General features: G+C 42.6%; 1 protein-coding gene across 1 annotated transcript in view; it reads right to left on the reverse strand.

Moving 5' to 3' along the window:
* The window catches only part of LOC148894497 (low-density lipoprotein receptor-related protein 1B-like), a 334,893-nt gene that overhangs the window by 117,548 nt on the left and 190,042 nt on the right, over nt 1-27,303 (reverse strand). The window contains exons 37-46 of the mRNA XM_089002179.1: nt 22,477-22,611; nt 22,228-22,357; nt 18,958-19,084; nt 18,703-18,854; nt 14,513-14,637; nt 14,045-14,416; nt 9,717-9,906; nt 9,434-9,638; nt 6,225-6,417; nt 4,630-4,755 (exon numbers count right to left, since the gene is read on the reverse strand). Of these exons, the coding sequence (XP_088858305.1) occupies nt 4,630-4,755; nt 6,225-6,417; nt 9,434-9,638; nt 9,717-9,906; nt 14,045-14,416; nt 14,513-14,637; nt 18,703-18,854; nt 18,958-19,084; nt 22,228-22,357; nt 22,477-22,611 (1,755 nt within the window). The remainder of the gene's footprint in view (nt 1-4,629; nt 4,756-6,224; nt 6,418-9,433; nt 9,639-9,716; nt 9,907-14,044; nt 14,417-14,512; nt 14,638-18,702; nt 18,855-18,957; nt 19,085-22,227; nt 22,358-22,476; nt 22,612-27,303) is intronic.

A 27,303-nucleotide genomic window follows, 5' to 3' on the forward strand; every position in this document is an offset into this window, starting at 1 on the left:
GCGGAAGCACACGACTGAACAGCGCTCCAGAGGGCCAGCTTTCCACACCCCCTCTCTCTGAATTCACACATCCATCGTCTCCGAGGAGCTTTTTACAGATAATTTTACTATTATGGGACAAAAAAAACACCACAGGCTCGTGTTCAGCCGAAGAGAAGAAGATCATTCAGAAACACGAACGAGGTGTGCGTTTGTGGCGTCACATGTGCACACCGCGGTTGTATTGTGAATCTCAGCCTGACACATCTCTCACGCTGTGTGTCACTTCCCTGAGAGTAACTTTCTACGACCCAGAGGTGTAGTCGAGGGTATACGCCAGTATACGGTGTATGCCCACTTATTTTTGGTCGGCATTGCGTATACCGACAGTCAAATGTGGTACTATGAATAAATTGAAGAAACTACCAGCCGTACTCGTCTACTCTGCTCTGTTTATTTGTCATCCAAGATTTGGGGTGCGTTCAGGTTCGAGAATAGCGCACGACTTCTTATGACTCTAAGCCAGGCATGGGCAAACTACGGCCCGCGGGCTACATACGGTTTTATAGTAAAGACAGTGTCTGAGACTCGTGACAAATAAGTTGGGGACAAAAGGGCAGACAACAAAGTTGCCTGCCCCGTTTTTCACAACTTGAAACACAAGCAATCGCAAATCGTCACATAGTATTTTTTTTTTTTTTTTAATTAAGGCTGTACCGACCACAGATGTTAAATTGCTTAATTTAGGGTAAATGTCCAAGGCTGCAGATTTCACTGCAGTAGTCATTTGTCACCATGGTGCACAATGCAATGTTTGCATTGCTTGCTACAAGCCACTAAGTCCCTTTCATAACTCTCACGTACACTTTCCAGTCACGGTTTGATATAAATTTACGTTTTGTAGCACCACACATGTTGTTAGCTTCTTTTCAATCTTTCTTCTGGGCTGAGGTACTGTGTATCTATTTTGGAAAATGATATGCAAATGCACAACCTTATAACGCTTGCGAAAGTCCGGAGGAAAGAAGCATACTTCTGATTGGCTGCCGTGCCGAGTATGCAAATTTCAACTGCAGGTAGCCTATGTCTGTGTGCTTGGCGATGGTATACGTGTACTGTTTGCGTGTGAAGGCGAGGGCCTTCGTGGCGAGTTTGTAGAGCGCACGGTCAGGACAATCCATCCATGATTTTACGGAGTAGGTATTATTGATCTTGAATATTTCGTTGTGGAATAATATGTTTTGAATGTTGAAAGTGATTCCATTTTTCAATAAATGTTGATTTCTTAACTTTGCACCTTCGGTTGAAACTTATTAAAAACATACACAATCTTGATAAATCACAGTGCATATGTTATTTTAATCTATTTCCATTTCCTCCTCCCAGTATCTGCGAAATAGTCTGTAAATGCCATATCTTGCATATTCCTTGAGACAAATTTATTAATTGATGAGGGATATTTTTCACATTTGAAAGACAGTTAATAAATTGGGTTGTAGTGTTCTTACTGTGCTATGAGGTTTGTACACACTACATTTAAAGGACAACCGGCACCATTTTTTTTGTTTCCTACTGACATCAGAAAAACGTTTTATAGCATCTAAAATACCCAAAACACGCAGGCCGATATTTTTAGTCAGATGAAAAACAGATTTGTCTGCTGGGAATTTGTGTCAACTAGTATCAAATAGTAGTCTTGGTGCAACACACAACGATTCACCATCACATTGTGTTTTACTTCTAATTTTGCCATCAACACGGATCAACACGAAGTTTTCAGACCAAACAAAGTACCGCAAAATGCATTGTGTGTCGCTTTCTCGGTCAGGGGTGGTCCAAACGTGACGTCACATGGGGATCGTCATCAACTCGAAAACAAGACTTCATGAATATTCAGTGCGAGTCTTAAAACGTAAACTATAGCTATGTGCTGTGGAATCTTTGTATTATATACGCCCAGTCGAAGTCATTTGAAGTGATTTTACAAATTATGGACAAAACTTGTCCGGAGGTGTCGGTTGTCCTTTAATTCTTTTGGTTTAGTATTTCCGGCCCAAACACTCCCTCCAAATGCTCCTGGCCCGGCCCCTCTGTCAAATTTTAGAACCCAGTGTGGCCCGCGAGTCAACAAGTTTGCCCACACCTGCTCGAGGCTGTTTGGAAAGCATTATCTAACTGAATGAGCAGGGACAACCACTTGCCAACGTTTCTGTGTTGCTACACTTGAACGCACACCCTGGCAAGATGCGATACAAGCAATTGTGATTGGCTAAAGGGTAGAGTAATGTGTCATGGTAAGCCAATCAGAGCTAGTGTTTTCACACACACCGGAACAGCGTGTCATTAGTCACGCTAAATTGTCACGTGCGAGTTGACAGCCGCTCGTGACACTTCATTTCACGAGTCGCTGTCACCTCACCAGTGACATGATTACGACGAAAGACAGCCTCGCTGTGTCTTGTGCTTGTGCAAGTCCAAGAGTTTGCTTTGCATGAGGTGATTGTTACACGCGATCGCGTAAGTTTGTTGCTTTCCGGTTTCCGATGGCGAGTGTGCAATTTTATTCGCCGCGCCTGCCTTCTTTTGTCGCGTTTTATTTCGCGTCCATGGAATCATCGGACTCGCGCCTTTTGTTGTAATAAAATCTCTGCCAGCACCTACGGGACTCGAAGTGGATGCAGATGACATCGAGGAGCTTGTTGCTGACCATAATGAGGTCATCAACACAGAGAATTTGATTTGCCTTCAAGAGGACAAGCAGAAGCAGGCCATTCAGGAGTTGATGTGCAGGCTTTTATTGAACAGTTCCATCCAGAAAGGCTATGAGAATCATCAACATGATGAATGATAATGTGATGCCTCAGTTTCGTAAGACCTTACAAATCAGAAAGCAACAGGTGTCAATTAAGAGCCATCAATGACCATGACAAATGTAAATAAAGTGACTATTATACAGTGCAGTGTATTGCTTTCATTACAATACAATAGCACATTTATTATACATAGAATAAGGTATGTTGTGTGTAGTTTTAAGGCTTATTTAGTTGAAAAGTATATTTTATGGAAACCCGGGAACGGGTTATTCCCATTTTAATGGTTTCCTATGGGGGAAAAAAATGGGATACACACTTTTCGCCTTCCACACTCTGTCTGGGAGCCAATTAAGTTGTAAGCTGAGGTCTCACCGTATTGTATTGCATTTTGTCCATCTGGCCTCATTTCAAACTCAGATAACGCCAGATCCTGGGAATTAACTGTTTTTTCTGATGAAAGAAAAGAGTGTAAGGTTTCTAGCGCTGTATTGAATGTTTATATAGTCCTAAAACTCAATATTTTGTGGGTCATGGAATTTGAGTGACAATGACAAAAACCCTGGCTCTTGAAAAGATTACGCTTTGCACGACCGCGTCACAGTATCGATATCCACTTGTGCAAAGCCTTGTTTATCAAAAACAACCGTTCAGGTCTTGGTGCCTCTATGGAGGTGTTGGGTGATAACGATCGACGAATTTGCGCTTGTAAACTAAATGTACTATTATTATTAATTCAACGGTGGAGAAAATATCATTTCATAGCTATTAGCTATCTATTAACTATCTGTCTGGCTAGCTGGCTAACTATCTAGCTAGCTATCTATTAGGTATCTAGCTAGCTGGCTATCTAGCTAGGTATTTATTGGCTATCAATTGGGTAGCGTGCTAGCTTTCTATCTATTTGAGTTACTTCCGGGTTGAGTGAATGCTGGCGGGTGTGGCTGCCGCTGCTCACCCGCGAGTTTTGAAGGGCGCTTAGAAATGAAATGTATTATTATTATTATTATTATTATTATTATTATTATTATTATTATTATTATTATTATTATTATATTATAATTATTATTTCGTCTGTGTAAGCTCTCAGTCGTACAGGAGTGGTCCAGCGATGAGAAGGTTTCTTCAGCCGTCATCTGTACAAATGTGAAGGTTTCGGACGTTTCGCCTCCTATCCAAGAGGCTTCGTCAGCGAACTAAAGTCTGACTGGTCGTATCGGCCCTATTTATATATCCCTAATGTCCAGACATGGCGGCGCCGGACACAGCTATGATAGGTCCCTACTCTCAGGTTGGGGGGAGCAGAGGACCACTCCCTGTGGCCCCACTGATTGTTCCTACATTCCTGACTAACGACTGGCCTATTTGCCCCACTCCCACCGGTATCACCTCATCAGCATTACGAACGTTGCCTAACCTGTTTTGCCTAAGCAGGCTATTGTATGAATGATCCAAATTGAACCTCACCTCACTTCTTTTACCCCCCTTTCAAACCATGTCCTTTCGCTAAGATTTTAACCTCATTGTCGTCAAATGAGTGGTTGCTAGTTTTTAGATGCAAATGTACTGCCGATTGAGGCCCACTTGTATTATCCCTGCGATGTTGATAAAGTCTTTTTTTGAGAATTTGTTGAGTCTCCCCAATGTACTGCTCTTTACAATTGAATAAACTACATTACTTTGTTTTTCATTTGGTAGCCTACCTTCGTCCGAAACCTTCAAATTTGTACAGATGACGGCTGAAGAAACCTTCTCATCGATATTATTATTATTATTATTATTATTATTATTATTTCCGGGTGAGCAATCGCGGCCTTTTGCACAACGTCGTCGGACTTACACATGCAGCTGTTGTCATCCAGGAGGACGCGTTCTCCGCGGCAAGTGCAGTTGACCCTCCCTTGGGCGGTCAGGAGGCAGAGGTCACCGCAGCCTCCATTCAGATGTTGACACGGTGAGAGCTCGCCTTCAAAAACAATCAAATCCGCGTTAAGCATCCCAGCGCTGGCGGAACCGGCGTCCTTGTTTCCGTTTACTCGTGTTCGCTTACCGCGACACTGATGCACTTTGTAGCTTTCCCTTATCAATCAACTCAACCATTTCCGGATCGAATTTGAAATTTAATGAATTCTATTTTTTTTCTTTCTAGGGAAATGTGCTTGATGCTTCTTGAGTCTAATATGAAGCAAATGTGATTTCTTGCAACTGACGCAGGTGACTCCAGGCAGGAATTTTCCTTTCTAATTCATGTGCAGCTGCTGAGGCAAAACCTGAATACATTTTCCAAATGCGGCGTTTGTGATCTCACACATGAAGAAATACAATGTTTGAGCTTGTCCACAATAATCCACATGCACCTTTAAATATGTTGATGTCACGGGTGTCAAAGTCAAGACCCGGGGACCAAATCTGGCCTGTCACATCATTTTATTGGCCTCGCGAAAGCAAATCAAACTTGTGAAATTCCATGCTCATCTCTTGAGGTAGCTTGGTAGTTATCTAGCTCGCTAGCTACCAAGCAAGCTCACTTGCGGTTAGGTAGCGATTGAGCTAGGTAGCAATCGAGCTGTCTAGCGATTGAGCTAACTATCTCTCTTTCAATTAAGCTAGCTGGCTAAGTTACATCACAGGTGTCAAAGGCAAGGCACAGGGGCCAAATCTTGCCCACCACATCATTTTATTCAGCCCGCAAAAGCAAATTCACCATGAAATTTCCTGATGCTTGATAAAGCCTGAACCAAAATGTTTAATTTTCACATGTGAACCACAATAACAGTCATTATTCTTCACTTATGATTTATTTATGAAAATTAGCTGTTCATTAATTTGTTGAGCGCTCTCGATGTAATATGTGGAGGGGATGAAACATTCTAATGGCTTCCCCAAATTCATAACGGCCCCCCTCGAGGAAACCGGAAATACAATGTGGTGCGTGGCAAAAAAATGAGTTTGACATGAGTTTAGGTGATCGTTTATAATCGCTTGACATTGATTTGCTAAGGCATGGACCACAAGGCACATAGTTGACTTGAAAAAGAACTGGAGATATCCTAAAAGCTCAAATTTCATATATCATTTTCATTTACTTCATTTTTTGACCAAATTCGGTCCAGGTTTTGATCCTATTCCCCCCAAAGTCAAACATGTGTTTCGGCCATTCATTTCCTGTAGTCAATGTTTTACTTAACATATTACTTTTCGGGAGTTATTCTGCATAAAATGTAATTTTGTTTGTCTCTAGAACAGATTGATTGTATTTACATTATTTCTATTTGGGAAGTAATGTTTTGGTTGTCATACAAATCCGTTTCAATCACTTTTTGGAACAGATTAATAGTGATCATCGATGAATGAATATGCTACGTTTCAGTGAAACAGGGGGGACGGGATAGTACGCGACACTGCACACAGGCTAGTCTCTAGTTGAATACTCACAGTTATTTGTATCCCTGGCAACAGCGATAATTCCCATGGGCTGATGCGGTATGTCTGCTCGCAGCACCTTGACGTCGCCACCGGTATATTTATCGGAGCGCAGCACTGACCTCCGGGCCCAGTCTGACCAGTAGATGAAATCCGCATAGACTGCCAGTCCGTAGAAATTCCCTTGGTTTGACTTCACGATAACCTGGAAGTTGGAATTGAAGGTGTTGCGGTAACCGTTATGGAATTGGAGAAGTTCCCAAAGACATTTCGGGATGGGAACAAGGATGGTATTACAAGTTTAGTCAATCATCACGTTCAGTTCTCGCAAAACATAAACATCTGTTCGTGATCTGGCCTGAGGAACCTTGAGGAATATTCCGTTAGCCTGCCAAGGAATGGATACGGATCACGGCGTTTACTTGCATTAATCAACACATCACGAGCGCTAAACCCAGATGTTCCGGCGAGGGTAAATTGTTCTGTCATTGGCGTGGAAAGAAGGAATCCATCAGCGTTCTCCTTGTGGGACTCTCCATGCTTGTGTGGGAGGATCACAGCCGCCAGAAGCTCTGAATTCGCTGCCATTAGCGGAACAGGCTTGTAAGCGCCATCACATTAGCTCGCCGCCATACTGGGATGATTAGGACAGGTGTTGATTAAAGAAGCTTGCCACGCACGTGCAACAACTGGTCGTGGGACGAGTAGGGGTTGGGGGTTGGGGGTACCATCGCACTCCAGATGGGGCAACATACTGCCAGGAAATGATTTGAGATTTGTGAAGTATCACACGACGGCGGCGTGTACCTTGTGTACGTTACCTAAACTGGATATTGCGCCTTGGTCCGGGGCCGCCATAGAAATGGGCAAAATCCGACTTCAACGGACAGTTAGGACGGCGGAAAAAAATCATTGGAACCGCCCTACCCACTCTTGAGGACTTGCACAAAGCAAGAATCAAGAATGGAGCGTGGAAAATCCTACTGGACCTTCCACATCCTGCCCACCACCTTTTACAGCGACTCCGCTCATCCATGCGCACCAAATCCAGCAGATTTAAACAGCTTCTTCTAATTTGATTATGTTAGATTAGCTTAGTGTCCTCCATAGTTATTTGTTATCGTTTTTATGATGATACTAGTGCAGTGCATTCTACCAGAGATAAATTCCTCGTGTGTTCTATATACTTGGCCAATGAAAATTATTCTGATTGTGATTGATTATTTCAAGTAACCGGCATCATTTGCTATTTAAATTTAAACCCGCTGACGTTAACAATACTGGCATGCCTATTTTCTTTATCCTCTGCCTGGATATGTTGGACCTACATTGGAAATGCAAAAGATTGCATGAGGGTGCATTTAGAAATATAAGACTGAATATCTCGCTGAGGGTCAACCTGACCAGATTGTGGTCCTTTCCGCTACCAGTTGGAATCCCTACATGATTTTTTTTAAGAATTAGCCTTCGAAATGCCGCTTGGACATCTCCCGTAACTGGTTAATTTTCACAGTGAAGCAGAAACGAGCATGAACCTTTGCAGTGCCAGCTTTGTTGATGCAAACGTGGGAGACATCAGAATCAGAATCATCTTTATTGCCAAGTATGTAGAATACGCAAGGAATTTGTCTCCGGTAGAACACGCTGCACTTGTATCATCAAAAAATGGAGAAAAATTGAGGCATTATACAGTTTTATTTGGGTTACTGTTTAGAGAGTTAATGGCTTGGGGTCAGAAGCTGTTTACATGTCTGCTGGATTTGGTGCGCATGGATGGGTAGCGCCTGCCTGAGGGGAGTAGCTGGAATAGGTGGTGGGCAGGATGCGGAGACATGTTCACGTTCAAGCCTTTGCTGGTCTGCATTCGAGCATTCACCAACTTCAGGTTGAATTTACACATTTTAATTGGAATGCCCCCGAGGCGATTCGATAGCCAGGCCTTCATTAAGGAGAATTAGGCTGCCGCAGCTTCCAGGTCGGGACCCAAAGGTGAAGGCTTTCCGGCTGACCTGGCTCACTTCAACATATGGATTGCTAATTGAGACCAAAAATCTAGGTCACTTGGACGATCCAATGTCAAAAACAAAAAATAGGACATACATATACAATGTTAGCTCAAGAAAAAAAGCAAAACTAAATAGATACATAAAATCTACAACGTGGTGTGTGGCATGTGCAAGGCAGACCAATTCACTGCTTTCTCACAAATCCATCTTGCCAAGGACAAGCCAGGGGTGTGTGGGTAGGGGGGTGTTGGTAATCCACAATACAGCACCTTGATTGTGTATAAACGGGCATGCGTAAAGGGGTATCCTACCGGCGCCAGCAAAAGCTTTGAAATTCCAGACTGGGTTTCAGGGTGGGGTTTTGAATATGCTTGAAGGCTTTAAACTTCAATTAGGGTTTCTAGATGGGGGGGGGGGGGTCGCATACTCAGGTGAGGGGTTTTAAATCGGGTGTGCATATGGTGGGATCACCTATTTATCCATTTATCCATTCATCAATCCATCGATCAATCCATCCCACCAACCTAAATCCACTCATCCATCCATTCATTCATCCAACCATTCATCCATCCATTCATCCATCCCACCCACCTAAACCGATCCATCCATACATCCATCACACCCACCTAAATTCCATTCATTAATAATAACAATAATAATAATAATAATAATAATAATAATAATAATAATAATAATAATAATAATAATAATAATAATAATCCATTTCATTTCTAAGCGCCTTTCAAAACTCTCAACCCTCCATTCCACCCGCATACATCCATTTATCCACCTGACCCACCTAAACCCATCCATTCATCCATCGAACCCACCTAAATCCATCCATCCCACGTAAATTCATCCATCCATCCCACCCACCTAAACCCATCAATCCATCCATTCATCCATCCCACCCAGCTAACCCCATTCATCCTTTCATCCATCCATCCATCCATCCATCCATCCATCCATCGCATTCACCTAAACCCATCCATCGTTTCAGCCATCCACCCACCCATCCATCTATCCCATTCATCCAAAAATATCCATCATCCCACCTAAACCCTTCCATCCACTTATAAATGAAATGTATTATTATTATTCACCACAACCACGTAAACCCATCCATCCATCCATCCACCCCACGCACCTCAACCCAACCATCCAGCATTTGTTTGTGTAAATGTCAGCCATGATCCCTGACGCGTCAAAACTCACGTATCTGCCGGAGCCATCGAAATCACATCTCTCGATTTTGCCGAGGCTTCTGTCAGAAAAGTAGAGCTTCTCCGCTTTGTGATCGATGGTCAGTCCGTTGGGCGTCAGGATGTCCACACCGACGATAATCCTCATGTTCTTGCCCGTTAAGGTGGCCCTCATGATGCTGGCTCTTTGCTCGTTCCAGTTGCTCCAAAACATCAGGCTAAAAACATGCCAGGAGACGTTCCATCAAAATTTCTGCTGTTTTCGCCACATTCGGGCAAAAACTGACAATACTGACTTTTGACACTCATCCAGTGCCAAGGCATGCGGGTGGTCTTCCTCAGGAAGGGAAACAACGGCCTCCCGGCCAAGAACGCCGAGTCCTTTTTGCTCAATGGTTTGTCTTGTGATGGTGGAGGTGGTGGAGCTGCTCCAATAGAGCATGTTCCAAGCTCGGTGGTACGCCAGGCCTTCAACCGAGCCCACACCTGGAGCAAGAAAACCATGTCGTTCATTTACCTTCAAGGTCTTGAAAACTGAATTCTGAAATGTGTTTGCGATCACGGTAATTTGATGTGTTTTAACTCATTCACTGCCATTCACAAATGTATTCATGAATTGAAAATATGACATGGAGCGACATTCCCGAATTTGGTTTTGGGTGCCGATAAAGCAGTGAACAAGGCCTCTGGAAATGTTTTTTCCCTTCCACAAGGGGGCAGCATTTCCGTTGTTTCCATGTTAGCGCTTTGTTCCAGCTTCAGCTGTTGTTCAAGCGCTATAAAAACCAATATGTATGTATTGCATTGTATTTTGGAGAGCCGCCCTTGTTTCCAGCTCAGATAACTCCAGACTCATGTAATTTAGGTATTTTCTTTGTAATTTAACTCTTTTTTTCTGATGAAAGAAGAAAGTCTAAGATTTCTCATGCTGCATTAAATGTTGCTGTAGTCCTAAAACTCAATATTCTTTTGATATCAACACGGCACCGCGAGATTTTGTTTTTCCACTTCATTCACTTTGCTGCTGTGAAATGTAAATTTCTCCAATGCGAGACTAATAAAGGCAAATGGAATCCAATCCAATCCAATTCTGTGGATCCTGGAATTCGAGTGACAATGAAAAAAACCCTAGCACTGGAGTGGCCACATTTTTTGCACATCGTCTGGCAGTGAATGAGTTAAGAAAATGGATGAAAGTTTGCGGAAGGATGGAATTACTCAACTGTTAGGATTTTGCATCGTCATTTAAATTTCCCATATTTGTGTCTTCTTCTGTGGTGGCTTTTTGAGTGCCTCGTTGTCCGAGTGTGCGTATTACACTGCTTTAACCTGTTTGGATATTTTGTCCAGGTACCAGAAGTGATATTTGGATTGATCGTTGAACTACTACTGTTGAATTTTGCGACAATTTAAATCCATATTTACTAGTTGGCGGTCTTTTTTAATCAGTCAAATTTGTTCACAAAACTATTTGATTGATTTTTAGAAGCAACATTTGTCACTTTTTAGTGACAAATGTAAATTCCTTTTATGGATTTTCTCTGATTGGCTGTCCTCACAGTACATTTGCTCACAGGCGCGGCTTTGAATTGAAGCGGATCTACGTGGGACAGGCAATGTGAGACAGTCTATTTTTGTCAATGGATGCTATAGCTTCGTGTTTGTTTTCAACATTTAGCTCCAAGCAGACGTACACATTGAACCATGACATCCTGGATCCACTAGTGAAAATGACGCTTTGATCCTCTCCTCTTTCATCTAGAACTGCTTCATACAACAAAGATAGTGCAGAAAGTGCTTAAGATTTAATGACTGTCTGTGTTTTTTGTGTTGTGTCACATTATTTGTTATTTAATTTTTATTTTTGACTTCAAGATGGCACCGCGAGAGTGGCTGTCTTTATAGCAGCTCCTGTATTTTTTTTCTCTACTTCTTATTTTCATCACTTTGCAGCAAATTTCTCCACTGCTCCACTAATCCAATCGCATTTCTCCACTGCTCCACTAATCCAATCGCAGCTCACACTCTCAACTCCGTCTCAAGAAAAGCGCCATCATGGCGGTTCAGTGTGCTTCCAATTCAGTAGTCAGTGTTTTCAAAAGCTGCTTTTCACACGGACAGATGGGTGAAAATGTCACCCTTGTGTTTTGGCTAATGACAGTAAGGCCGATCTCGATTTCAGGCCACGAGATGCCAGTCGGAAAACACTGACGTTGTTTGCAACAGATGGTCGATTTTCTTTGGAATTTGGATGACTTTCCTTTTGCGATCCCTGCAGAGTTTACAAGTCGAATCTCAGCGTGCGGGACGGACAATTACTTGGCGACCTCATAGATTCTCGCGTTCAGCCATATTTTCAAGCAGGCTGCGGCCTAAGTGCTTCACATTTAAAATGTATTGCCCCGAAACGTTATCCGTCGAACTTTGCGGCTGGCTAACTATTTTTGGCTTATGAACAACATGCATAGACACCAATTTGATCCAGCGTATTTGTTCCTAAAAAAAAATACTTCCCAAAAAAAACAGAATTGCTTTCATTGTGAAGAAAGGCCAAGGGATTAGCTACTTTAATGTCGATGGTGGTCGCTAGCATTTCCGACAACAATAAAGCAACTAAATTTAGCCGCTCAGATTCGCGTGGCATCTCACGACAGCATCAGAGGAAACATGTTTGACTGCAGTGCAACACGGCAGTCACGAACAAACTTCGGACGTTCTCAGCGCACGACGCGCTAACCCAGAAATCTTCAAGACGCGAAATGGAGTCAGCTGGCTGCTAATTAATAGTTTGCAAAAGAAGCCATCTGGACAAGTTTGTCGCAAATTGTTGGTTGGTTGAAGGATTAATTATTGGGGGATGATATGGAGGGGAGATTAATGAGGGAAATATGCATGATTAACATCTGCGCTTGGCATTAATGGCGAGATACGCTTTGAAAATGAAAAAGACGTTCCGAAATGATGCCCGATGGCTGACGTGAAGGCTAAACGGGGGCCGGTAAGATCTCATTGATAAACCTTGAACATAAACAATATAAAGGACGGCGGGAAAAAAAATAATTGGCACTGCCCTAGCCACTCTTGAGGACTTTCACACTGCAAGAATCGAAACAAGGGAATGGAAAATCATACTGAACCCTCCGCATACTGCCCACCACCTTTTCCAGCTATTCGTTTCCTCCGTACTTATCTGTCATGTCTTTTTCAGAATCACAATCAGAATCATCTTCATTACGGAGTATGTAGAACAGACAAGGAATTTGTCTCTGGTAGAACACGCTGCACTAGTATCATCATAAGAAAAACTGAGGCGCTATACAGTCCTATTTGGGTTACTGTTTCGAGAGTTCATGGCTTGGAGGAAGAAGCTCTTTAAATGTCTGCTGGATTTGGTGCGCATGGATCGGTAGCGCCTGCCTGAGGGGAATAGCTGGTGGGCAGGGTGCGGAGGGTCCAGGATACTACTGCAGCGTGTTCTACCGGAGACAAATTCCTTGTGTGTTCTACATACTGGGCCAATAAAGATGATTCTGATTCTAATATGAGATCAAAACATTCTGGAATTTTCTCTGACATATAGAAACCAAATGCAGCATCGGTTTGTGCGATTGGTTCATGGGAGCAGTTTACGAATCATGGCTGACAACGCGGGTAAACACGTAAAATAACACTCCAGATATGCACGATGAAATTTTTAAAGATTTTCAATTTTAAGATGCAGTTTTGACACTACTTCCCGTTTGGTGTGTTTATCCTCCCTGATGATCCAAATTCGAACGACAATACAGTGATACCTCGGCTTACAAACGCTTTAATTCACGACCTTTTCGCCTTACGAACATTACATTTGCGAGAATATGATCTTGGCATACGAGCTAGTTTTCGGGAAACACACGGAGCGCCACAAAGGCTGGCGGACTAGTTTTCCACACCCACTTTATTTGAGTGCAGGCGTGGTTTGTTATGGACTGGAGTACTTTTGCTTTTTTGGGACCGAAAAAGACCCCACCATAGGTTATTGTTAAGTCGATGAGGGCACAAAAGAAAACAGTCAAGCAGAAGAAGATCATCGAAAAACACCAACGAGATTGTGTTTGTGTGATTTAGCATCCCATGCTAAGTCGACCATTGCTACGTGTGGCTAAGGGTGTTTCTGTGTTGCTAAGCAACGGTCTCAGGCAATAGGAGAGGTTGAAAAACTTCTGTTGATTTGGATTAATGAAAAACAGCTAGCAGGGGGCAGTGTGTGAGGGTATTATCACAGAGAAAGCACGGCGACTTCACTCACATATCATCAAGAGGCAACTACATCAACAACCATCACAAAGATAAATAAAACGACTTTATTATACTGTACGGTTTATTTCTTTAATTACAACACAATAGCACATTTATTGTACATAAAATGAGGTATATTTTGTGCAGTTTTAAGGCTTATTTAGTAGAAAATTATGTTTTATGGGGACCTGGGAACGGATTATTCTCATTTTAATGGTTTCCTATGGGGAATTAATGCTTGGAAGACAAATCTTTTGCCTTACTCACACTTTCTGGGAACCATTTAAGTTCGTAAACTGAGGTATCACTGTATTTTCAAATAGTCAACGAAAAAGTGAAGACTTACTCTCTGCAATCACGGCGTGTCCCATCCAGTCGTCATTGATCATCTGGATGTTCCCAAAGTGAGCGTCGCTGAAAAAGATGCGATTGGTGCCAAGCGTCTGCTGACTGTAGTCAAACGCCAAAGCCAGGACGTTCTTGAAAAGCGCCGCGTTCTCAAAAGGCCGAACCGGCGAGTTGAGGTCTCCGTCGTCCGACAGGTGAATGCTTTTCAGCGCCGTCCTCTCCGAGTAGAGGAGATAACCACCATGGCGCTGGCAGGAAAAGCCGTTTTCCGATAAACGTCCGTGGGCGCAGGAGCACGTTCGCCGCCCGCCGCCCACGTGAAAGCAGAGTTGCCGGCAACCGCCGTTGTTCCTGGCGCATGGGTTCGAACCTACGCGAGACGCCGTCGAAGGTGAAATCGCATTTTGAGGTTTTAAAATGGAAAAAGACGCATTGGGCCGCTCATTTTTGGGAATCGATTGTCAACCTTTCTCTCGGCTTCGGGTGAAGACTGTCACACCTTTCAAATTGACCCCCAGGCCGCTTCTCATTGTCACCGCCTCGCTGCTGTCAGTCTTCAAGCCTCGGCGGATTGAACCGTTGGAGAAGGCCCTGGAGTGCAGAATGAGGGGATGAAAAAGTCATTTGACTTTCCGTGAAGGAGATATTTTTTCACAGCTATAGTCTGCCTTTTTGTATTGATTTTTTTGTTTTTGGGTGCGGGGTCATTGCAGAATCACGTGGATATTACAGAAAAACATCATTGCATCAAAGCAAAAGCCGATACAGGCATTTGAACAAAGATTAGGAATACAGTGATACCTCAGCCTATGAACACTTTAGCTCACGAACTTTTCGGCTCAGGAACATTACATTTGAGAGCATATAGTCTTGGCAGACAAACTAGTTTTCGGTGGACGAAGCAAAACACACAGCGCCACGGTTTGTGGCGGACTAGTTCTCTACACCCCATTCCTTTGAGTGCAGATGTGGATTGTTATCAAGTGGAGTACTTTTTTTATTATGGGACCGTAAAAGACACCACGACAAGCTAATGTTCAGCCGTAGAGGACACAAAAGAAAATTATGGTCGAGCAGAAGAAGGAGATCATCGAAAAACACGAACGAGGTATGCGTTTGTATGACTTAGTGCCGCAGTACTAGTACGCTAAGTCGACCATTGCTACGTGATGCTTAGGGTGTTTCTGTGTTGTCTAAGCAATGGCAATAGAGGAGGTTCAAAAACTGTTGATTTGAATTAACGAAAAGCAGCTCCAGGCAACTACGTCAACGACCATCACAAAGGTCAATAAAACAACTTTATTATCCAGTAGTTTATTACTTTAATTACAATACAAAAGCACGTGTATTATCCATAAAATAAAGTACAGTAAAGTCTCGTTATATCGATATTCAAGGGAGTCCGAAAAAATATCGATATAACCGGGACTATCGATATATCCGACCCTGTTTGCATGTAATTTTCTCTGTGCGTGCATAGAAATAGTATCGATATAACCGGGACTATCGATATATCCGATATCGATATAACGAAACTTTACTGTATATTTTGTGTAGTTTTGAGGCGTATTTCGTCGAAAATTATGTTTTATGGGGAACTGGGAACAGATTATTCTTATTTTATTAGTTTCTTATGGGAAATAAATGTTTGGAAGAAGAACTTTTCACCTTACTCACACTTTCTGGGAACCAATTAAGTTTGTGAGCTGAGGTATCACTGTAGTTATAAATCCCCCCTTTCACAAGAGGCACTCGGCTGTCGTTGCAGACCAAACTTGCGAGCGGCAAGATTCTAGACAATAAAAGGCATGTTAAGGCAAAAATCGATAACGCCAAGCCTTCCAACGATGGCCTGAAGGAGCAGCAAATAATGACACACGGGAAGCGCGTCCTTTGAGGATTGCGCAATGGATGGAGGTTTTCCTGTCAACCGAGCCAGAAGAAGATGGGAGCCGGTAAACAATGACTACCGCTAAAAGGAGAAGTGCGGAAGCCTCCATGGCGACGGGTTAATAACTGGAGTTTATCCCTCCCCAGAGAAAAAATAAATAAATAAAAATGGTCTTCTAGCAGTTTAAGAGGAGCATGGAATGGATGTGAAAGATCGCCCACTGACATTATTTTATTTTTATTTTATTTATTTATTTATTGGGGGCCATTTTGCTCTTCTCCAGTTAGATTTACGGAGTGGACCTTGTGGCAGGTCACTTGAGTTCAAGCCGCACAATGAAAAGCTCACTCACCAACGTAATTCATCGAATTCGGCCTTACATTAAAAAAACATTTATGATGATTGGAAATTTTTCAAAACTCACCGCAGATCGAGTGATCTGGCACAATTGGACTAAACTGTCCTGAAAAGTGCAAGTTTGGGCAGCTAATTTGGACGATAAGCCAACTCGTTAGTTTTACTTGGATTCAAATTTCGAAACGCCAAGGAATAGCTCATTAAAAATGAACTGAAATAAATGGAAATGCCATAATTAATTAATTAATTAATTAATTAATTAATTAATTAATATATTTGTGCCTTTTTTATTCATTTATTTGTGTCCTTATTTATTTGTTAATCTATTATTTTATTTATTTACTTACCCATTTATTTATTTATTTATTCATGTACAGTGGTACCTCGTTTCTCGACCATAATTCGTTCCCGGACCCTGATCGAAAAGTGATTTTTTTCGAACAACGAAACCACTTCTTTGCTCCTGTCACTTGCGAGTTGACAGCGGGGGGGGGGGGGGGGGGGGGGGGGGATTTATGTCATCTTCCGGGATTGCGTAATTTTGCACCCTCGTGTGCCATTTGCTTTTTGCCGTAGTAAGCGGGTCGGATCACCTCCGCCTTCTTACTCGCCGTGTTTTCTTTTATTTGTGAATAAACATCCTGCTTGGTTAGTACGTGTCTGTTTTGGGATCCCAAACATTCCACTACGTCCGACGAGTCATCTGCCGTCACTCTCACTCGGAACGTGACAGCTTCTGATGACTCGGCTACAGGATGTTCTTTTCTCTTAAAATATCTATCCAATGACACTTGCTCTCACTCCCACAGCAACATCACTAGATTTCACAGCCTCCTTATTCTTTAATATCGTACTGATCATAGATTTCGCCATGCTGTATTCCCTCGCCAGATCAGACACTCGCACACCTCCTTCATATTTTGCGATTATTTCTTTCTTAAATGCAATAGTTGTACGCACTACTTTTCTTTTGTCACTTTAAGCAGTACTTACTTTCTTTGGAGGCATGATTAGGGGCTGAAACTCTTCGTACACCTCTATTAAACGCTAGAGCAAAACGCAGCACGTCCGCTAGCGACAACAGTTGGTCACGAACAGAGCAATACACCCGTGCGCCGCTCAGCTCCCCACCCTCGCGTATGCACTCACGCGTCGTATCAATCGGTGTTCGAACGCCGAAGCAAGAATATCAGAATCAGAATCAGAATCAGAATCAGAATCATCTTTATTGCCAAGTATGTAGAACAGTGAGGCATTCAAGAACCGAGGTACCACATTATTTATTTATTGCATATCTATCGATGTAAAGGTTTCTTCAGCCGTCATCAGTACTTCTTTGAAGGTGTCGGACGTTTCGCTTCTTATCAAAGAGGCTTCGTCAGCGAACTAAAGTATTTTTGCTGGTAGTTTCAGCCCTATATATATATCCCTCCTGTCCAGACTTCAGTTCGCTAATGAAGCCTCTTGGATTAGAAGCGAAACGTCCGACACTTTCAAATAAGTACAGATGACGGCTGAAGAAACCTTTTCATCGATGGACCACTCCTGTACGACTGAGAGCTTACAGACGTATTTGCATATCCAATTATTTACTTACCCATTCATGTATTCATTTATTTATTTTATTTATTTATTCAACTATTTATTCAATTATTTATTTATTTGTGCCCATATTTATTTATTTGCTTATCTATCTATTCATTCATTCATTCATTCATTCATTCATTCATGTATTTATTGATTTATTAATCTATTTATTTATTCATCTATTTAGCTATTTATTTATTCATTTGTCTGCTTATTTGTTTATTTTCTGATTTATTTATTTCTTTACTTACCTACTTAATAATGTACTTACCCATTTATGTATTTATTACTTACTTACCCATTTATTTATTTATTTATTTATTTATTTATTTATTTTTGTTGCACTTCACTAGACATTGTGTCACTCCTGGTGTGTATGCCTCGGCCACCAGGGGCAGTTTAACACGCAGCGATCCAAATTCAATCGCTAAGAGTCACACCCCTATCAACAAAGATCCATCCTGAACCAAAAAACATATTTCCACCAGGCCACACGGCAAGCAAGATGAGATACAGAACGTCATTTGCTGCCGCCGTAGTCTGCCGCCGGTCCGTTTGACGCCTGAGTCTGTTTATTCGCGGTGCAGAGAACATAAACGTATAACATTCAGTCATACTCAATCGATAGCGCAATCTTCTGGTGCAATGTAAACAAAAGTATCAGGGCTCATGATCTGGAGATAACCTTTATTAAAAGCTTACATGCTCTTGATCAGGACATCCTTAGCGCCTCGGCTAGCCGCAGAAAGCTTTTAAGTAGGACAGGTGTAATATCGGCTCAGCGCTGCCGATTTTGTGAGGGAAAAAGCGGAGCGTCGTACCTGTCAGCCCAATAGATATACGGTCCAAAGACAGCCACTGAGAACAGGTCCGCATTGGCCGAAGACCAAATTATCTCCCGGCCCTCACCAGTCTCAAGGTTGATCCTCTCAATCTTATCGGTACGGGCGTCGCACCAGTATAACGTATTTTCCTAAGAAGCCATTTTAAAATGGATATGAGACAAAGTTGAGGTCGGCGCAGCGAGAGCGTCCTCGTATTCCAATGAGGCGATACGCAGGATTGATGGATTTTACCTCATAGTCGATGGAAATGTCGTTGGGCCACATAATCCCCGAGTTGACCAAGGTGACCTGGTCCGAACCGTCCAAGCGGGAACGGCCGATACATGGGTTCTGGCCCCACTCGGTCCAGAAGAGATACCTGGTGGCGAGTATGCCAACAAAATCGCTGAGAAAGATACTCAACATCCAAAAAACAGCTAGACGTGTTCACTTATTTTAGGATAAAATATTCCAAAGAGTGTACAACGGTCTCCCCCACGGACTCGCAAAACCAAAACTGACACCACCCACAGTTTTGGAGAAATTCCAAACGGTGAATATCCGCAAAAAAAAATAATTTCAAGCTTATTTTACAATACAGTGATACCTTGGCTTACGAACTTAATTGGTTCCCAGACAGAGTGTGTAAGGCAGAAAGTGTGTATCCCAAAAATAATTTCCCATAGGAAACCATTAAAATGAGAATAATCTGTTCGCAGGTCCCGATACAACATAAGTCTCTACTTTCTAATTTTCTAAGACTTATAACTACACAAAATATACCTTATTTTATCTCATCTCATCTCATCTCATTTTCCGTACCGCTTATTCCTCATTAGGGTCGCGGGGGTTGCTGGAGCCTATCTCAGCTGTCTTCGGGCACGAGGCGGGGGACACCCTGAATTGGTTGCCAGCCAATCGCAGGGCACACAAAGACATACAACAGTCGCTCTCACACTCACACCGAGGGACAATTTGGAGTGGTCAATCTGCCTGCCATGCATGTTTTTGGAGTGTGGGAGGAAACCGGAGGACCCGGAGAAAACCCACGCGGAGAACATGCAAACTCCACACAGGGAGGCCGGACCGGGACGCGAACCGGCGACCTCTGCACTGTGAAGCCGGTGTGCTAACCACTCGACTACCGGGCCGCCCTACCTTATTTTATGTATAACAAATATGCTATGGTATTATAATTAAAGAAAAAAATTGTACTATATAATAAAGTCGTTTTATTTACCTTTGTGGTGGTCATTGATGGCTTGATGGATTGGAGTGGCAGGTTTCATTAGCATAAACTCTTGATGAGGAACATAGCCTTCTTTCACCATCTTGAGGAATGATTCCCTCGTAGGTGCTTTTTCTGCGATAATTTTACCTTGTTCCTCATCAATTGTGTTCTGTTTAGTGTACAGATGGCTTGTGCGGGTTATTTGTGGAGCCTGATTGATGGGAATTTTAAACTTGCAGTCTACACTCTGCCTTTGAACTATCAAAGTTGAAACGAGTCCTAATTTCACTGTTTTCTCTCCATTTTTTCACTCTCTGTTTGTCGTCTGCCTGTCTCATTAATGTTTAAACCACCTCCCCTCACTATTGCGTTCTTGACCAATCACGTGGCTTTAACCAAAGACTGGGGCTGGGGAATACAGGACAAAAATGAGTCGGCTGACATTTTCTTGTTAGGAGAACGGGCTTGTTCGCGAACAACACATCACTCATTGTGGCGCTCCGTGTCTATCCCGAAAAATAGTTTGCATGCCAAGGTAAAATTTTCATAAATTTAACGTTCGCAAACCGAAAAGTTCGTAACCCAAGGGTTTCGTAAACCGAGGTATCACTGTATTACTCTTTGAAAAATAAATACATCAAAAATACAAAGTGCATGCCGATCAAATGACAACTTTCCTTAAGTTATTCACTGCCATTGCCGAATTTATTCTGTAATTGAAAATTTGACTCGTATTAGTTCGGGTTTTGGTTTTTCTTGCCTTGGGTGGCGATCAACTGCTGGTCAGACATCTGGCAACGTTTCTTCCTCCCCTGTTGTTAAAGCGCAATATAAATCAATATGTATGTATTGTATTGATGAGAAGGTTTCTTCAGCCGTCATCTGTACAATTTTGAAGGTTTTGGACGTTTCCCCTCCTATCCAAGAGGCTTCGTCAGCGAACTAAAGTCTGACTGGTCGTATCGGCCCTATTTATATATCCCTAATGTCCAGGCATGGCGGCGCCAGACACAGCTATGATAGGTCACTACTCTCAGGTTGGGGGGAGCAGAGGACCCCTCCCTGTGGCCCCACTGATTGTTCCTACATTCCTGACTAACGACTGGCCAGTGGTTAGTGGTCCTCTGCTCCCCCCAACCTGAGAGTAGTGACCTATCATAGCTGTGTCCGGCGCCGCCATGCCTGGACATTAGGGATATATAAATAGGGCCGATACGAACAATCAGACTTTAGTTCGCTGACGAAGCCTCTTGGATAGGAGGCGAAACGTCCGAAACCTTCAAAATTGTACAGACGACGGCTGAAGAAACCTTCTCATCGATGGACCACTCCTGTACGACTGAGAGCTTACACAGACGTATGTATTGTATTGCCTTTTGTACATCTGCCTCCATTTCAAGCTCAGATAACTCCAGACCCATATAACTTAGGAATTAACTGTTTTTTGTTACGAAAGAAGAGATAGAGATATTTTTTTTACGCTGAATTAAATGTTTACCTAGTCCTAAAATATTCTATATTCTGTGGGACTGGAATTTGAGTGAAAATGACAAAAACTCTGGCATTGGAGTGGACACATTTTTGGACATGTCTGGCAGTGAATGAGTTAACTTCCTCTAACAACCCAGGCTAAACTTCCCACCACATCGGGTATTTTTATTTGGACAAATATGTTAACAACAACAAAATTAGCTGATCAGATAGCTGTAATTTCGTGTAGCCATTTTCCAAGGTCAAACCCACGGTGCCAAATTTGGGCATTTCAGGATGTAAGAGAAAACAAAAAAATTGTTTGGGGTATTGCCCAAATTTGTTTGGGTTATTGTATCATAATATTAGTAACTTCTCAAACATAACCACATTTAGCTTGTAGTAGACGTGTACATTTAACAATGACGTCCCTGATCCACTGCTGAAAAGGACGCTTTGATTCCCTCCTCTTTCGTCTAGAACTGCTTCATGTCACAAAGAGGGTACAGCAAGTGCTCAAGAATGAATGACTCTGTGTCTGTGTCTGTGCTGTCATGTTATTTGTTTTTTGACTTCAAGATGGCCCAGTGAGAGTGGCTGCCTTTCCAGCAGCTCCTGTATTTTGCTTTTCTACTACTTCCTTTCCTTTCCTCTTCCTTTCACAATTTTGCTGCTGTAAAACGGAAATTTCTCCACTGCGAGATGAATAAAGGTACATCCAATCCAATCCACCTCTAGGATGTCGTGGTTGTCATAACAACAACTCAATCCCGAAATATCAGCGATCCAATCGCATATCGCAAAAGCAAAACAGGGCCTACCCCTTCTGAGGATGAACGGCGACGCCTCTGGGTTGATCCAAACCCTCCGATATGACCACCGATCTGTACTCGCCGTTCAATCGAGATATTTCGATGAGATTGAAACCGTGGTCTGTCCAGTAAAGGTTCCCTGTGAGACAATGTGATGGCTTGATGGAATGGCGTTGGAGGTGAAGCGGAATTGCAAACGCCATCCCGGGTACTTTCCGGCCTTTTGAAATGCAAAACGGAGACGTGGTGAACACGAACCGGCCATCCAGTCTACAGCAATGCCTTCCACTCTGCTGATCCCGGAAGTGACGATGTCTTCCCTCCAGGTTTGATCCCGTTTGGCCCGGGATATTTTGTTGAGGCCCACGTCTGTCCAGTAGACGGTGTCGTTCCCTGCGGAAAGAATTCATGATCAGATGATGGATAAGATGGCCTCTGATATATTTGTGCCCGCAAACAATGCGGTACAGGAAAACTGTTGACAGCAATCCCCATTTCACAGACACAGGCAATAAGGGACGGTGGTGGAAATGTATACACGGTGTATACGCAATGTTTTTCGGGGCGATACAAAATATAGTCCTGCTGAAATCTGTTGAAATGACTGTTTTTAATTTCATGATTAGGGAAACATATTTTGTGCTGTTTGCTTCCTGCTATCTTGCCGCCGTCACCGTAAGATTCATTTTGGCTTTTGCGATAAAAGGAGTACAGGTTGACAGTCGATACTTTGTCTTGAACTCATTCTGTGAACGGATTATTCTCATTGTAATGGTTTCTTATGGGAAATAAATGTTCTGAAGACACACTTTTCGCCTTACACACACTTTCTGGGAACCAATAAAGTTCGTAAGCTGAGCTCATTCACTGCCAGACGATGTGCAAAAATGTGTCTACTCAAGTGCCAGGGTTTTTTAGCATTATCACTCAAATTCCAGTGCCCACAGAATACAGGTAACATCAGAGTTACAAAACAGTCGTAAATCAAACGGTCGTAAATCGAAAAGCATTCAAAGGAGGATCATGTGATCATAAGAAATGACGACACGCTGGCATCTCCTATATGACAGGATAGTATACTATGTCCATCTGTAGTTTTTAAGCACCGTTTTGTATTGAGTACTATTATATACCAAAATGTTGACAGTTCATTTATAAATCTGATAACTTTTAGTGTCATTTTAATCATTTTATAGTTCGTATTATCGATCTTTATTACTGTGTCGGCGAACACGCATTCTGCTGAATCAAATCCGCACGTCTTTCCACGCATTCGAGCTGTCCAAAAAAACAGCTGTCCAAAAATCGCTCTCCCTGCTAACGGATAAGCCAGAAGAGGTCACCTGTCTTAAAGAGGCGGCGGTGCCGACTGTGAGCCCGACGCGGCGTTTGCGTTGCGGCGATCCCACCCGCTCCGCCTCGGCGTCGGTGGACACCCCTCCGTCTCCCCGATTGCTGTGCTTGTCATACTGGAGAAAATTGTCGTACGCTTTTGTTACGAAACAGTTATTTTGTATCGTCATTTTGTGCAATGCTGCTCCGGCAAATAAACATCCTACTTGCTCGACATTGTCACGTTCGGATTGACAGCTGGGGGCGGGGCCACACCTCCCGCTTCCTTCTTCAGGACAGTGGGTACGAAAACGGGACGCTGTCAACTTTATTTTGTACTTTGTATTACCGTGCACTTTGTCTTCGGTGATCGCCCCCCCTGACATGCCGTAATCCTTTTGGGATTGTTCTGTTTCTGCACCACCGTGTGCGAGTTGCTTCTCGCCATTGTCGGGGTTCCCATTGCCCCCACCCCCACTCGTCGTTTTTTGGTATTCTTTATTTTTCCCTTTTTTTATTATTCCCCTGGTCCTCTTTTTGGGACCAGTGCTTTGTGTTGTAGCTTAATAAATCATCCTGCACGGACCTCTGTCTCTGTCGCGTTGCTGGCTGAAGCGGTGGCAGCCGTCGAATTAAAAAAAAAAGTCTAGCTGTCGTGGTCGTAAGTACGGGTGGTCGTAACTCGCAACGGTCGTAAATCGGATGTTACCTGTATTGAGTTTGAGTACTCCATAAACCTTCCATACAGTGTTAGAAACCTTACACTTGTTTTATCAGAAAAAGAGTTAATTCCCAAGTTATATGGGTCTGGAGTTATCTAAGCTTGAAATGGGGGCAGATGTGCAAAATACAATATATACATCTTGATTTATATCGCGCTTTTACAACAGCTGAAGCTGTTACAAAGCGCTAACATGGACAAAAGGAAAAAACTGTCCCCTCGTGGAAGGGAATTTGCCGTTCGCTAGCTCGCTTGTTCGTTAGCAATTAAGTAAATATGAACTCATTCACTGCCAGACATGTTCAAAAATCTCAGAATCTCATAAAGCCACAATGGGGAAATTAGCAAAAATGTGTCCACTCCAGTGCCAGGGTTTTTGTCATTGTCATTCAATTTGGAGGACACATAGAATATTAGGTTTACGGATGACATAAACATTCAATGCAGCGTTAGAAACCTTAGTTTCCCTTCTTTCCTCAGAAAAAGAGTTAATTCCTAAGTAATATGGGTCTGGAGTTATCTGATCTTGAAATCGGGCTTGGTGTACAAAATACAATACAATACATGCATATTGATTTATACAGTGCTTTAAAAGACAACTGACATCACTTTTTTGTTTCTTAACTAACATCAGAAAAACGTTTTTATTTAGCATCTAAAATACCCAAAACACGCTGATATTTGAACATGATATTTTATTCAAATGCAAAACACCAATAAAAGTGACTTAAAGTGTCCAAAATCTGCAAAAAAATTGAGCTGCGAATTGTGCATTTTCAGAAAGTCCCGCCCGCAGTTCGTGATGTCACGACAAGAAGTCTTGCATTGCTGGAGAATAAAAACAATGGCTTCAGATTCGGAGAATATGCTTTCTTGTTACACATCCAGTTATGAATATGATTCAAATAGTTCTGAAGAGGAAAGCATACGTGTTTGCAATCGATTAAATAATTTATTCCGTGTCATTTTGAGGCAAAAGGGCGGGGGGGGGGGGGGGGGTGGATGTTGCCCCCAAAAAATGGCAACCGCTCTTGTGAGGAATGAATCAGCCCGTTTCCAAAGGCTGATACATTCCTTCCATGGAGCTTGGACGCCCTCTTCTGGCGGCCTTTGGGTGCAATGCAAGGTTTTCAAACCAAACAGTACAGTCTTTTTTTACGGTCAGGGGGTAGTCCTTTCGTGACGTCACGTACGGACTCGTCACCAACTCAAAAACAAGACTTCCTGAATGTTCAGTGCGAGTCTTAAAACGTAAAATATAGCTATATGCGGTGGAAATACTTGATAACCTTGCAGTCTACACTCTTCCACCGCATATAGCTGTATTTTACGTTTTAAGACTCGCGCTGAATATTCAGGAAGTCTTGTTTTTGAGTTGATGACGAGTCCGTACGTGACGTCACTAAAGGACCGCCCCTGACCGTAAAAAAGACGCATTGTAGCGGTCCTTCCATCACGTCAATGTATTTTGCTGTACTTGTTTGGTCTGGGGACCTCGTGTTGCACCCAAAAGCCGCCAGAAGGCCAGAAGAGGGCGTCCAAGCGCCATATAAGGAATTTATCAGGCTGTGGAAACGGAGGTGGACATGTATGCTTTCCTCTTCAGAACTATTTGAATCATATAATGGATGTGTGACAAGGAAGCATATTCTCCGAATCTGTTTTGATTCACTAGCAATGCAAGACGTCTTGGCGTGACGTCACGAACTGGGGGCGGGACTTTCTGAAAATGCCCAATTCGCAGCACAATATTTTTGCAGATTTTGGACACTTTAAGTCATTTTTATTGGTTTTTGCATTTGACTAAAAATATCATACTGTGTGTGTTTGTTATAAAACGTTTTTCTGATGTCAGTTAAAAAAACAAAAAAGTGACGTTGGTTGTCCTTTGACAACAGTGTAACAAAGCACAAGCATGGACAAAAGGCAAATGCTGCCCCCTCGTGGAAAGGAAAAACATTGCCAGAGGTCTGACCAGCGCTTTATCGGCAAGAAAAACCTAAAACCGAACAAAATCGGGAATGGCGCTCTACATCATAATTTTTAATCCCTGAAAAAAATCGGGAATCGTAGCGAACGAGTAAATGTCAACCAGATTATTTTTTTAAAGTATGCGGTGGTGTCAGGAAATTCGCATTATTCCTCCAGTCACTTTTATTAAGAGCTCAGTGACACCGTCTGAAAAGGCGTTTACAGAAGGTCTTAAGCTGCTTTCCCATCTAAATCTGCTGGCTCGGCTCATCTCCGTTCCACTGTACTCGCGGGGCTATGAAGCGGGGATTTGGATTTCCATTACAACATGCTTTACGAGCTCGCAGGCGGGCCCGGACCGGATGACACGCTCGCGTGCACCCAGCTGATAGCTCCGTGATCCGGGGCCCCTACAAATGTGGGCAAATTCGTGGCTTCTAAAAAAAACAAAACAAAAAAACAAAACAAAACACTGTATATATTTTTTACTTTACCTTGAAGAAGTTGTGTTTGTGGGTAACTAGTGTATTTTCCAGTGTATAAGGGACCCAAAAGCCTTGATTTTCTTCAAGATGGCCCTGCGCCTGATACGCCTGTGCGCGTTATATGTGAAGTCATATTGAGCCACAACACGTCTTACAACGACTGTCAGCAGTCAATGACTCCATTTTTCCCTGCAGAAGAAGTGGTGTGCAACCCCAGTTTCTACTGTAGCGACTTATAATGTGGTGCACCTTATGTTTGAAAAACCTTTGTATATTTATATAGTATATTTTGAAAACTTTTTTCATTCATTGAAGGTGGCATTATAGTCTGGTGTCTTTATCTATGGAAAAAGTTTGAAATACAATATTCAATGGGTGTGCACCTTATACACCCATGCACCTTATACACTGGAAAATACAGTATTTGGATATTATATTTGGAAAGTTTTGTTTTCATTTATTCATTCATTTATTGAAGATGTGCCTCATAGTCCGGTGTGCCTTATCTATGGAAATAGTTTGAAAATATACCATTCCTTGGGGATGCGCCTTATACACCCGTGCGCGTTATACACC

This window comes from Hippocampus bargibanti, linkage group LG08 (assembly GCF_051943395.1).
Source record: "Hippocampus bargibanti isolate YZ-2025 linkage group LG08, ASM5194339v1, whole genome shotgun sequence".
Classification (NCBI taxonomy): Eukaryota; Metazoa; Chordata; class Actinopteri; order Syngnathiformes; family Syngnathidae; genus Hippocampus; species Hippocampus bargibanti.